Consider the following 13440-nt stretch of genomic DNA (forward strand, 5'->3'; position numbering starts at 1 on the left):
TAGGACATAAAAATGCAGAACGGCAGTGGCAATACAACATGGAACTTTACTAGGTGCAGTCCCAATAGCAGCAGACTTGACCAATTAACTTACTGACAGGGAAAGACAACTAAAAGGGACCTCTCATTCCCACGCTGTGGAATGAAAGGGGGTTCCCATCTTGCTTTTACAGATGGCACCTCTTGCTTTACATAATAAAGCTTGCTTGTTTCATCTCCTAAGTCTGGGGAAGTTAAAGCAGGGATAAGAAGACCGAAGAGGAGGTTGCAGGACTGCTGCCATTCTGAGCAGGTGGTCAGTGCTGCAGCTGAAATTTGCATTTATTTGTGCAACAGACAAACCAGCTGCTGTCAGCTGTGTTAGAAAAAAAATGTGACTGCACTGCCCTGCATAACTCCCAGTCAGCAGAGAAGTGTTCAGACTGGTATTCCTCCCAGCTGAGGTAGAAGCAGCAAATAATTCTTTACGTGCAACAGGAAATGTTTGCTTTAACCAGCGTGTTCAATTCTTCCACATCCTAAGCACTTCAATTTTAATAAGCCAATTGTTGTATACTGCAGAGAGCAGGGAAGGAGTGCAAGTTGTAAATATGAATATTTCAGTGTTATCCTTCTGAAATGTTTCTCTGTACTTACTCACAAGGAAAGGCTGTTTGGAGTAAGTAATCCTTTGATGTCTACGCTTTATCATCTCTCCTCATATTACAGAAGTCAAAGCAGCCAAAGCTAGCTTAGGTGAACTCATGCATTCCAGGTGTGTTCCTCAGTGCAGACACGTATCCTTAAGACTTTGGGTATGAGTGTCTCGGCATTAACAGTTCTGCAGCAAGCAACCAATGGTTCTATCACTACATTCAGATCTACAATGTAAAAAACCAGTGAGTCACCTGAGTAGGAACACGATCAAAATTCTTCCCCAGCATCCTTCTCATGTGCTTTCTGGCATGGGATGTCATTTGGTGCTTCAGCAGGAAGGAGAACTGGCAGCCTTCTCGAATACAGTGGAAGTGGCTGTTCACCTGGTTGTATTTGCAACCTGCAGACACAGAGCCCACGTATGTAGTACATGAAAGGTACCAAGAGGAAGGATCATAAAGAAGATGGTCTGGAGACAGGACAAGACTGCTGCTATATGGATTTCCGTTGGACTGGAGATTATCAGTGGTCATGGGCTATTCAGGAGAAGCCATGAATGATCAAAGGGCTGGAGCACCTCTCCTATGAGGAAAGATTGAGGGAACTGAGCTTGTTTAGCTTGGAAAAGAGAAGCCTCCAGGGAGACCTCGTTGTGGCCTTCTAATACTTGAAGGAAGCGTATAAACAGGAGGGGAAATGGCTGTTTACGAGGGTGGATAGTGACAGGACAAGTGGGAATGGTTTTAAACTGAGACAGGGGAGGCTTAGGTTGGATATGAGGAAGAGGTTTTTCCACTCAGAGGGTGGTGATGCACTGAACAGGTTGCCCAAGGAGGCTGTGGATGCCCCATCCCTGCAGGCATTCAAGGCCAGGCTGGATGTGGCTCTGGGCAGCCTGGTCTGCTGGTTGGCGACCCTGCACATAGCAGGGGGTTGGAGCTGGATGAACATTGTGGTCCTTTTCAGCCCAGGCCATTCTATGAATGAAAGTAAGTTTGGGTTGGTTTTTTGTTTGTTTGTTTGTTTTTTTATCTGCTCAGCAACTGAAAAAGAGGATTACATTTAAGAAGGGGACCAGCAGCAGACTAGTCCCATCCCTCTTTGTTTTGTTATAGAGAAAGTAACCATGATGTTTAGCAGTGCCCACTACTCCCCAGTCTTAGCCAGTGCCTTTTCTTTTCCAAAGGGAATAAAACCAAGACATTTGACTGTATTGTTACATCTACAATTGAAAATACATGCTCACAAGTAGGTTTGAAAGGAAAAGTTCTTTTTCTCCCTTTAACTATGCTCTCTGAACAGATGAGCAGTCTCTTAGAAGCACCAGCTCTGGGACAGGACAGTGTATGCTCCCTGGTCAGACAGAAAAAGCTAGAAAGCATTTACTGCCACTCCAAAGTAGCAGTGTGATAGGGGCAGCCACTAAAAACCAATTTATATAGCGTGTGGTGTACCACACTGCACAGAATCATACAATATCCTGAGTTGGAAAGGACCCATAACACATTCTGCTCCATGCAGAAACTGCCATGTATGCTGGGAGTTTGTGTATCTTGTTAACAGACTATCCTGAATAGCTGCATTCTGTAGCAGACAAATAATGGCTTGCTGCAGTAAAAACAGAGCAATATCAACAGTCAGATAGTGCCTGTTCTCCATCATCCCCTGTACATCACCATACACACATACAAGCACAGAGCTACAGACAGCCCCAGCTGTATTCATCTATCTACACCCACCTGCCTTTACTTACATACATACACACATTTTTCACTCTCTCTGTATATATATACACAAATACACCTATACTTACATGCACAAAAACATATAGCATTAATCTATTGATCTAATGTGTGTGTGTTCACAAACTTCCACAGCCCCTCAAGCGGGCCAGTGCTTCTGCACCTGCTATATGCATACTTAACCTACAACAGAGAGCTGTACAGCAAAACAGACATGCATTTACATGCTGGTATACTCATCTACACCCACACAAACACATCCACCTACCCCATCCAGCATGCCGCCTGTCTCTACGTAGGCCAAAGCAGAGTGCTGGCTAAACACACATTTAACACATGGCAAGCCCAAGCTACAGGCATAAGTACATCCCAGTGGATGCATGTACCCCTCCAGTCCCAAAATAAAAACTGCTCACACACGCACAGCCCATAGCCAGCTTGCTGCCAAGCAGCTCCCGAATCACCCAGCCCATCTTTAGCTCACAGACAGCGTTTTATGTGCTAGCCAAGTTGGTGTTTGTTTAGGTATTCCACTCCCCCACAGCCCCACCTTGTTTGTCCTCCCCATCACGTCGCTGTTCTTCAGGATGAAGAACAAACAGGGCTGGTGGGATTGAAACGGTATCAGCAAAGGGCAGGTGAAGGCTCGCCCGTTGCCAAGGCAGCCGTGTAGGCTGGGTGTCATGTATCACTGTCCTGCTTTGTCTAGCCCCTTCTATCACCTGAAACACCTAAAGTTGAGTAAATAGCAGCAGCTGCTGAATCCAGTGACATGTGTAAATCAGACCTAGGTGAGTACTGGCTCTGGAGTGTTGACACTCATTACCCCAGTTACCACAAACAAGTTGCCATTTGGGTATGAATTCCTGCTCTTTGGTTCTGCTTACTGTGGCTGTTACCCTGCAGTGCTCAAGAAAGAACAGCATCAGACAGGAGTGGACAAGAAGGTCAGACGTGTTATTCCAAACCCCACTTCGATCCAGCATTAAGCTGGGACCAATGGGAAGACTGGCTCTGTGATAACAGTAAGGCAAAAGGCAACAGAGCGAGTCCTGGGAGGTGAGGATGGAGCTCTGCTGCAGCATTCCCTATGGACTGCCTCCTGCACAGAGCACTGAGCTTCAGCTCTAGGATACCTCCCTGGGAACATGTTCTGCTTTCTGTTACTGCATGGTTGTTTTTACCAGCTTTACATTAGAGAACCTTGGATTTAATAACTGCTGTAGTGCTGCTAAATAGTTTTGGCAAATGGGCAAGCCACGGTCTGAGGCTGTGTGCAGGGCAGGGTTTCCTTTGGCTGTGTGATGGTGCAGGGCTAAGATGAAGGCACAGCGCTCACTCTCTGCTGCTCAGACAGCTGTGCAGAGCAGGGTCAGGAGAAAGGAGCAGTTTACTGCATGCCCTTCTCCATACTTCTGTCTCAGGTTATTTACCCTTTGGCATTCAGTATGCAGCCCTGGCAACAGCAACAGAAAAACAAAAGTCATTTGAAGCTGCATGGAGTCAGGCACAGCCATAGCCAGAGGTCGATACAGCAGGACCTCTGCACGAGAGCCTCATCAGAACAGACATTTCCCATACGCTGCTTTTACTCCTTAGAGCACCCTTCAACTCTGCCCAAGACAAGCAGTAGATCCAAAGACTGCAAAATCTCCTCCCCAAAAAAACAAGAAAAATAAATATTTTTTAAATGGCCTTTAAAATCAAGAGGAAAAACAAAGGGGAACCTGCATCTCTGAACAAGTGTGTGTGTGTATGTATATAAAACCCTCTATACTACAGCTCCTAGTCATTTAAGACCTTTGATCTATTTGACAAAATAGGAATCCTCATGCCTCAACACAGCGAGATCAGGAACTGATTTCTGGTTGATTCTGTTTCTCGTTTAGTAATTTAATTACGAAATACATCTCCAGCCTAACTCATATGCTTAACTCATTCCATTCTTAGCCTGGATGTAGGAAAGACATGCAAAGGGTGAGGGAGAAAGAAGACAACTCACCTAATCTGCCACACTCTTCCCGCTTGGTGAAATACTTGAAGCCGTTGGCTGCCCTTCTCTCTGCCTTCTCATGTTTTTTTCACGTGCCAGGGCAGCTTGGTGGTGATGTTAGTCACGAAGTAGCAGCCAGGACGAAGGCAGTGGTAATGCCCTCTCATCCTGAATTCACAGTGCTGGAGGGGAGCAAATAGGTGGGTTGCTTTAAGCATATATGAAACAAATGCACTCTCATTTGCCTGCTACTAATGCTGTCCCTCTGAGAGAAGAGAGGTGTGAGCTGATACTCTGGATCATGTCTACTTTATTTTCCATGAGCCACAATGCAAACTTGTTCGCTGTCATGTATTCTGCACTGTTCTACCCTGAAATATCCTAAACCCCAGCCAAGATTCCATTACTTTCCTTCACTTGTGGCTTTCCCAGTAACCATCAGACAGTTTTACTTCACTTCATCCTGCATCTCTGAACTCATTTGAGCTACCTTGTCCACCCAAGTCACACATAAAAGCAGTAGGATTTCTCGTTCAATGGAATCCCAAAAGTAGATCAAGTAATTAAGATCTTCCTAAGATCTGTCATCAGACCAAGAATGAAACCCTTGGCCTCAGTTCCTATTGCACTGCCTTGTTCTTGCCCACACTCCTCCAGCACACATCCTCAGGATGAGATGCTCTGAATTACTCTTACCTGGTTTGGACAGAGACACTGCAGTGAATAGTAAGCAAACTGGTCTCGCACGTTCACCAAATTATTGTTAGGGTTGATGTGGTCCAGGCAGTGGGATTCTGCTTTGCCAGAGGTTTTGCACACATACTTGCAGTTCCCAAAGAGACAGTGGAAGTGGAATTTATTGGCATACTTGCAGTCCGTTGCCAGGCAGGGATCGCTGGAATACATCCAAAACCCAATCATCACCTTCACTCATTTCACACATTTGTTTCTTTGCCAACATTTAATTCAAGGGGAGCCCAGCTGAAGTCTCTGTTCCAAACATGGCCTACAGATTTCCCATAGTCTCCTTTCTCTTTAATAAAATTGATGCTGGCAATACTACTGCAACTCTAGCAAGTCCGTGCACTTTCTTAATTAAGATTATTAAAATGCAGCAATGCATGGTGGGATCTGTAGTTTTTGAGGGCCACAATTCTAATTTCAAGCTTTCTTTCAGGATCTGAATCTTGGTGGTAATTCAGCCACCTTGTAATCAGATGGATTAATATGGAATTATTAATGGAAAATGCCAGGGCTCGCCCTAGTTAGACAAAATCTGCAGCAGTCTTGTTAAACACCACAGTGATTTTGACACCTGACTCCCCCTGCCCACTTCTTGGCTTTTGAACTGTGCACACACAGGTCAGACAGGAGGTAGCTGAACACTGATCTCTTGGATCCCAAGCACTGTATCCAATGTTACTTACTCAGAGACATGACAAATAATTCATACACTTCTTTGAAAGCAGACAAATGACTGTCAGTGTATGGCCCAGAGTGGGATACTCCATCAGCCTCAAAAACTAAGCTGCAATGCCCAAACTGACTGTGGACTCCTGAGGCCTTCTGTAAACCACCTAACTTCTACCCATCTGTATGCCAGAAACAGAACCATCGTCACAGCACTGTGTTCTTAGTTACCTTACAGCTGTAAAGATGCTATGCTCCCTCTGTTGCCTTTAGCATCAAAAATATGGTAAAGAGTGTTTATTTCTGTTTACCTCCCACGAGGTATAAAAAAGGCTCCAGTGATATGTCAGCAAGTTTATTTCTCCTCTGAACTCTTATCTAAAAGTGCTCCCAGATGTACTGGAAAATCCTGCTGTGTTTTTTTTCCCCCTAGCACAGCTATGCTCTAGAGTTTATAGAAGCAAGTCTTCAAGATAGAGCCTAGACCGTCTGCTGGACAGAAGGCATCTCAGTGGGTGAATACAGATGTAGAATACAACTCCAAGGAGTGGTAAAGAGGGGACTGCAAGGTTGGAGAGGACACAGGGAGGCAAGCAGCATCTCCAACAACTTACTTCTCCTGGAACTGGAGAAATCCGGGTTTGACCTGAGGCTTGGCATTCTCCAGGGAAGTCGTAGCCAAGGGTGAGGTTGCCAGGTTAGGCACTGATGCTGGGATCTGAGGCATTTGGGGTATGGTTGAAGCCAGCTGCTTCCAAGCTAGCAGTGTGGGGGCAGAGGGCACAGTTGCTGGGCTTGGGGTGGGCACGTCGAGGGCCGGAGCGCTCGCCATGGTGGCAGATGTAGCGGATGGTGACGAAGGGCCCAGTGAAGCCTTACTGTCAGTAGCAGTTGAGAAGGGAGACTCAGAGTTGCTTTTCACAGCCCCACCCTCGGTTCGGAAGTGAAAACTGCAAAGAGACAGAGTAATTTGGACACGACATCAAGCACTGCATATAGCACAATTAAATATCAACAAAACATGGCTGCAATCTACGAGCAAACTAGCTGAGTGAAACCCTAAAAGGGATTCTGCCCATTTTGTGGACAGCTGCAGGGCCTTCTGAGAACATCTGTGTGGAGAAGGGAATTCATTAGGTGGGGTAGAGTCAGAAAGGTGTAATAATGTGTTAAAATCAGAGCAGTGCAAGAATGGCTGCAGCCAGCAAGGTCAGTACAACTGAGGGTCGCTTCCCACAGCTGTTTTGAGAAGCCAGTCATTCGTAGTAGTGAACCACAGGGAAACATCCAACTCAGACACCAACTGTGCTAACAGATCCTCCTGCCTTAAACTTCACCACATCATCTTCCCTTTAAACCCTGTCGGACTCAGTCATGCGGCCAGCTGCTGAAGGCCACACTCGCTCTTTGTTCAGGCTAATCTTCCTTTGCCTTTAAAAGGAACGTGCCATGGGATTAAACTACAGATTGTGTCCTGTACAAATTAATTACAGAGAAAGTCTGCAGCATCCCAGCCTTCCTCTGTTAGTTCCCTCACTGTGACAATGGGAGCATATCTCAACTTCATTCTTCACACAAGAGTCACCTAGAGCTGAGCATGCTGTACAACTGCTGTTACAAGACAGGCCATGACACCTCGTTCTGGCTACTAAAGCCTGGGCTGTCTGCTGGTTTCCAAAATGATGTCAGAGTCTACAATACAAAATACTACAAGGTGAGCAGGAGGTTGCTGTCAAGCTAGACACTTTGTTTCCTTTCAAGAGCCTTACCTATATGATGCCAACATCTTAAAACCACATGAATAAAGGGTTAGGGAAGGCTTGTTAAAAAAGATTTGTTATGACAAGAAAAATAAAAATGCTTTCCACACAGCAGTGAGGGGAAGCTCTCTGCTCTACAACACGTCTGCATCCAGCCACAACGGTTGGGGTTTACAGGCTCCTTTCCCTCTCACATTCTGTACTTTCCTTGTATCTGGTGCGCTTGTATGCTCTGAGAAATATGGCTCTCCTTGAACACGCTGTCAAGTAGGCTAGGGAAAAACACAAATGCCCAATTTCCCACCTTGCCAGCGTTGCACAACACGTCAGTCACAAACTGTAATGCTATAATGTGATGGAAAGTACAGCAATAATAGTGAGGTAGCAAAGTCCTAGACGGCAGCAAACGAGGACAAGCCCAAATGCTGCAGGCCGTAGATGCAGAAATGAAGGAAGAAAATTTGCTTACCTTTGGAAGGGCTCAGGCAGGCAGGGATCTCCAGTGAGATACCCTCACCTCCACTGCCAGCCCTTAAATGAGGGCTGGGAAGGGGTGGAACCTGGCTCCAGCCCTTCTGGTCACTCAGTGCATTGTATGCACCTGAGCTCCCCTGGGTTGGCCCTGCCTTCCCACCTGGTGCTCAATCACTGGTGCAAGCCATGACTTAGCATTTCCACTACACAAACAGAGCACGTTTATTGTGAAACAAAATTAAAGAGGACACAGTGTTCTGCAGAAACATTAGCTGAAGACATTTACACAGGAAATGAGTAGATGCACAAGTGGCTGCTGCAGGACTGCAGTTCCTCAGTGAGGCCTCTCCTCCTGCAGTGTGTGGTCTCCCAGAACTAGAGCTATCCTACTCACTTGGCGTGCTTGATGGCTCCATCCAAGGTGCTGAAGAGGGCACCGCATTCCTCCACGACACAATGGAAATGCACCTTATGCAGAAAGTCGCACTGCGCATCGCAGAAATCCTTGGTACCAAACCTGGCCAAAGCAGACAAGCAGGCATCTTACAGAAGGTCCCAGGAGAGAAGCAGTGTTGGAACAGACATGGAAGAAACATTTCTTTTTGTTTCTCAACTCTAATAGCATCCTCTTTTCTCATGTCACTGTCCCTGCTGCATAGACTGGCACTGCTGCTTGATCGTGACTGGTTACACAGATCTGAACATGGAGAACTTTTCCTCAATTGCTTTTGACTGAGAACTCACATTCACTTTTAGTAGGAGCAAAATACAGAACAAATCTGATAAAAAGATGAAAAACCATCAGTGTTCTTGAGCACCTGTGCACAAAAGTCAGAGCTCTGGGGGAAGATCAAAGGTTAGTAAATCTGCCTGAATCTACTGGGAGCAGCAAACAAATGAACAAGGGAATCCAGATCCAGAACATTCCCACCCAACATGCACACTGGCAACAACAGGCTATCACATGGATGGGAGAAACTGGAGAAACAAAGCATCACCTATACAGCAATTACAGCCTAATCTGCAGAAAGAATTGTACAGTCTCTAAGTACACATCTAAAGTACATCATCTAAAGCCATCTCAGAGGAACTGGTCAAGAGGAGAAAAAACAAGCAAGCATGGTTTCACTGCTCATCCACTGCTGAGATTCTCCAAACTTAATGACAGCAGCACAATAGATGTGATTTCAGGAAACTTCAGAATGGAGAAATCAAGTAAAAAATGCTGGCAGGAAGGATCTGAAACTTAACAGGGGAATCTTGCATAATTAAGGTACAACAGACTACAATTGCTCTGATGAGCAGGAAAGCAAGAAACAAACAGCAGCCTGCGTGGTCCCAGGGGGAACCTCCTAACAATCTGAAGGTAGAGAAAGAAAGAAAAAAAAATCATGTACTGGAGATGAAAAGGCCAGTGGATGTAGAACACATGCAGTCAGTTAAGGCTTGCAGGGAGAAGATGGCGGAAAGTAAAGGTATGATAAGAGAAGAGATAAGAAACCAAGTTACTGCAAGCTAAAGGGCTTGTTTTATCAAGGTCGAGAGGTTTTGTACTTAGAAAAAAAGCCTGATAAATATGCCAGGGAGGTGATGAGTCGAAAACAGCCGCCTTATAAAATATGCTTTGGACAAGGAAACTAAAGACAAGACAGACAATTAGGGATGAAATGAAGACCTCCTAGAAGAGCAGATAAAGAGACTGGTTGGAAAATATAAATATGTACAAATCAGCCAGTCTGGATGATGCATGTCCTGAACTGCAATGGAAATTAACTCACAAACTGATTGCATTACTATTTGTTATTTTTTAAGCCATAGAGAAGAGGGAGATACTAGAAAACTGGAAAAAAATACTAAAATCTAGGCATTTATTCTTTGAAAAGAGAAAAAGAGAAGTGATCTTTGGCAGTTATCATACCTCTAGTCTGAACTTCTCCTTCCAGTAAAGTAATGGAACAAATATTAAGAGGGAGGAGAAAATCATTAAACATCTAGAGGATAAAGGAACCACGAGCAATAAGCAGCATCGGGATTATAAAGAATAAATCTTACTAGACAAATTTAATTGCTTTTTTTGATAGAATTACAAAATTAGTGGATGAAGGGATGCAATATATTTGGATTTTAGTAAAGCGTTTTGATACAGTCTTGCATATGCTTAGAATTAATTCAAGTTGGTTTGGATGGGAAAGCTACCACATGGATCGAGAACTGGCTGAAGGACCGTAAACAAAGGCTAATGACAAACAGCACCGTATCGAGCTGGGAGGAGGCATCTTGTGAATGCTGCAAGGATGACTTTGGCTAGGTCTGAGCTTATTTAACATCTTCATTAGCAATCTAGGAGAAGGAGTAAACAGTGTGCTAATGAAATTCACAGAAGATACTAAACTGGGAGGAGTTGGCAACACCAGTGCTAGAGGAGAGAAATAACACAGGGAGGCCTTGCAAGACATGGGGGAAGATTCCGATCTGACAGTCATATTTGGAGAAAACAGCTAATACATCTGGGGGTGAGGAGAGTGTTTTTATACATAGAGGACTCGTAAGAACAACCTTACCAGCAATCATGTTTAGCAGTAGTTGGTAAGCATGATACATACACATAATGCAATATAGGTGCAAACAAGGTAGCACACTTTTGAGCTGCGTATGTGGGGCAGGAAGCTTGTTACACGTCTAATGTGGTGATACAGGAGTGGCAGCCCAATTCTGCACCCACTGAGGGAACAGCAAGAATGACGACAACAGCAACAACATGATCAGCAGGCTGAAGGGACTAATTTACAAAGTCAGATTAAAGGAAGTAAATAAGCTTCATTAAATGATATGCTAAAAGCCTGTGACTATCTGAAGGGGGTGAACTCCAATTGTGGAAAAGAATTATCTGCTGTAGTTCAAGGGGATATAACTAGAACTGCAGCAAAATCATGGAAAGGGAAATTCAGGCAGCACACCATGGAAAAAGATCCTGACAGAGAAATACATTACATGGTAGAATAATGCTCCCAGAAACAAGAGAACAGCTTGGCATAATTAAAACTAGGCTGGACAAAATGTCTGCAAGTGGACTGCGGGGAAAGATCTCACATTGGCCAGGGGCAGATGGACTAGAGGACCTTCTAGTCTTTTCCATCAAAGTCTGTGATTTTCAAAGTGTCCACAGGCATTTGTAGGCAACTATCTGTGTCAGAGCACCAACCGATATGTGTCTGCCTGGGTGTATCTGTGTATGCTCAAAGCATGTGTCTGTCTGGGCATGTATGTGCCTGTGTCCGTGTGTGGGTGAGTTTTGTATCTGTTCCATTTTCCTTTCAAGCCTTGCTGTCTGCAAGAAAAATAGCAGAAACCATGCAGTTCCCATACCACCTTGGACTCCGTTTTGCCCCACTCCTACAATCAGATGGAATTTCACAGCATTTTAAGGCTTATATACTCTGTGCCTAACAACTAAACGGGGTCTAACAGTGATTCAGAGGTATAAGCAAAGTACAGTTGGTGCCCAGCTCTTGCAGACTGGAAAGTGAAGAGGAGCAAAGGAGGTACTTTGGCAAACAGTGCTAAGTGAAGGTCTGAGAACTCAGCATTCAAATGTGGACTAATGAGCCAGACACCTTTCAAAGGAGATCATTTCCCTTTCCTCTGTTCCCAGTCCCATGCCCTCCTTACCGGCGCAGGTACATCTTCCATGGCTCGGAGAGCTTCTCCTGGACCAGCGCCTTCACTGCCTTGCCCAAGTACTGCGTTGGCTCCCCAGCCCCAGCCTGGCTGCCATCTCCTTCTGTCTTAATGTTCAGCAGGTTGCCAAGGCTGGCACTGGTCTTGGACATCTGGAACAAGAACATACACACTGCATCAAACCCAGCACGCAGCTGCGGACACTGCTGGTCTGGACAGCCTCGGGACAGTCCCATGGAAAGCTGTGCCTTCAAAGAGAGAAGACAAGAAGTCTGCGCAGGCTGCCCCAACTCATCAGCACGGCTTAATAACACTTCACTCTTGGGCATCCTCCACTCAACTGTCACAAAGTACATGGCGCCCATCTGGTATTCATGTCTCCTGTGTGAAGAAATGAAGCATCTGTGCCATGCACTGCAGAACTGAGGTGGAGGGAGACAGGCCCTGTTTGAGTATGGAAAAGGTGCACAGACACAGTGCAGTCTGAATCAGTAATAACCCAACAAGGCTCCTGTAAGATGCTGGGCTCTGGGTGCAGAGCCAGTGGTAGAAATGATAGGCTCTCGTTCATTCAGAATCATCTCACCCTAGCTGCAAGGATGTCTCCTTATTGAAAGGGACCATCAGGAATTTATGTGGAAGAAAATGAAAGTTTAAAAAAAAAAAAATCTCGTTCAATTGTGAAAAAAAAAATCTGGGCCATAAAAGTCCTCAGCAAATTGTTACTGATTTCACTGAAGAACTTGTTTCACTCTCTGTGCTCAGTGGATACCTCATTCACAGCACAGGACACAGACCCATAACCCCGTGTGGAAGGCTTCAAACAGATTCTGCACTGAGAAGCCTTGGAGGTGTGGGATGGAAAGAGGACATTTACTCCAGAGTGCTGGAGAGAAAACGTTCTTTCCTAACAAATGCACAGCTCCCCAGGCCAGGTCCTGCTTTGCTGCTCTCTCAATTACCTCCAGTAACAACACTGAAATTCACAGTGTGAATAAAATCCAGGATTAGGCCCAGTACTTGCACAGTGAACTCCACCCACTTGAGGATCTCAAAGCCCTTTATAAATATCAGTTAATTAAGCCTGACAGCCCCCCTAAATAAACTGCAGCACGCTACAGGAACCCTGGCTGCTTGAGGCTCCTTAATGCCCCCTGAAGGTAAAGCCCCTGCTGCTCTGTGCAGACCACAGCTCTTTATGGCTGAAGGCAGGTATTCAGCTTGTCTTTTTTTCCTTGGTGCTGGCCATTCAATTTCTGTAAAGGTTTTTTTTGTTGTTGTTGTTGTTTTTTCCCGGGACAATTAATGAAGGTTTCCTCTACCAAACCATGCAGCAAGCACGGTGCGTTCCTGAGCACACAGAGCTCGGGTCTGCAATCCTCAGCCTTGGAATGGGCTCCTTCTGACCAGAGGCTGCTTTATGTCATCTTTTAATCCCATTCCCACCTTAAAAAAGGAACAAACCTGAAGAACTGTGTTGTATACTTATGCTGCACTTATTCTGCACAACATAAATAATCCTTACGTTGTGATGCAAACCTTTGTGCTGTACCTCTGTGCAGGGCTGTGACACAAACAAATGCTTTTATCTAAACACAGAATTTCAAGTGAAATATCTTCTGGAAGAGTATTTGCCTTCGCTCAGGATCCCCAACAGCAGATGTACTAAATACATGGATTCACCAGAGAAAGAACTGCGTATTTGGAATCACTAAAAGGACAGCACACAGGAAGGGAAGTTTAAAAGG

General features: G+C 45.1%; 1 protein-coding gene across 1 annotated transcript in view; it reads right to left on the minus strand.

Annotated features, from left to right (window-relative positions):
* CASZ1 (castor zinc finger 1) overlaps positions 1-13440 on the minus strand; it is a 47854-nt gene that overhangs the window by 8628 nt on the left and 25786 nt on the right. The window contains 7 exon segments of the mRNA XM_046903262.1: positions 887-1035; positions 4380-4458; positions 4460-4552; positions 5067-5265; positions 6395-6730; positions 8409-8531; positions 11684-11844. Coding sequence (XP_046759218.1) covers positions 887-1035; positions 4380-4458; positions 4460-4552; positions 5067-5265; positions 6395-6730; positions 8409-8531; positions 11684-11844 — 1140 coding nt within the window.

Source organism: Gallus gallus, chromosome 21 (genome assembly GCF_016699485.2).
Source record: "Gallus gallus isolate bGalGal1 chromosome 21, bGalGal1.mat.broiler.GRCg7b, whole genome shotgun sequence".
NCBI classification, from domain to species: domain Eukaryota; kingdom Metazoa; phylum Chordata; class Aves; order Galliformes; family Phasianidae; genus Gallus; species Gallus gallus.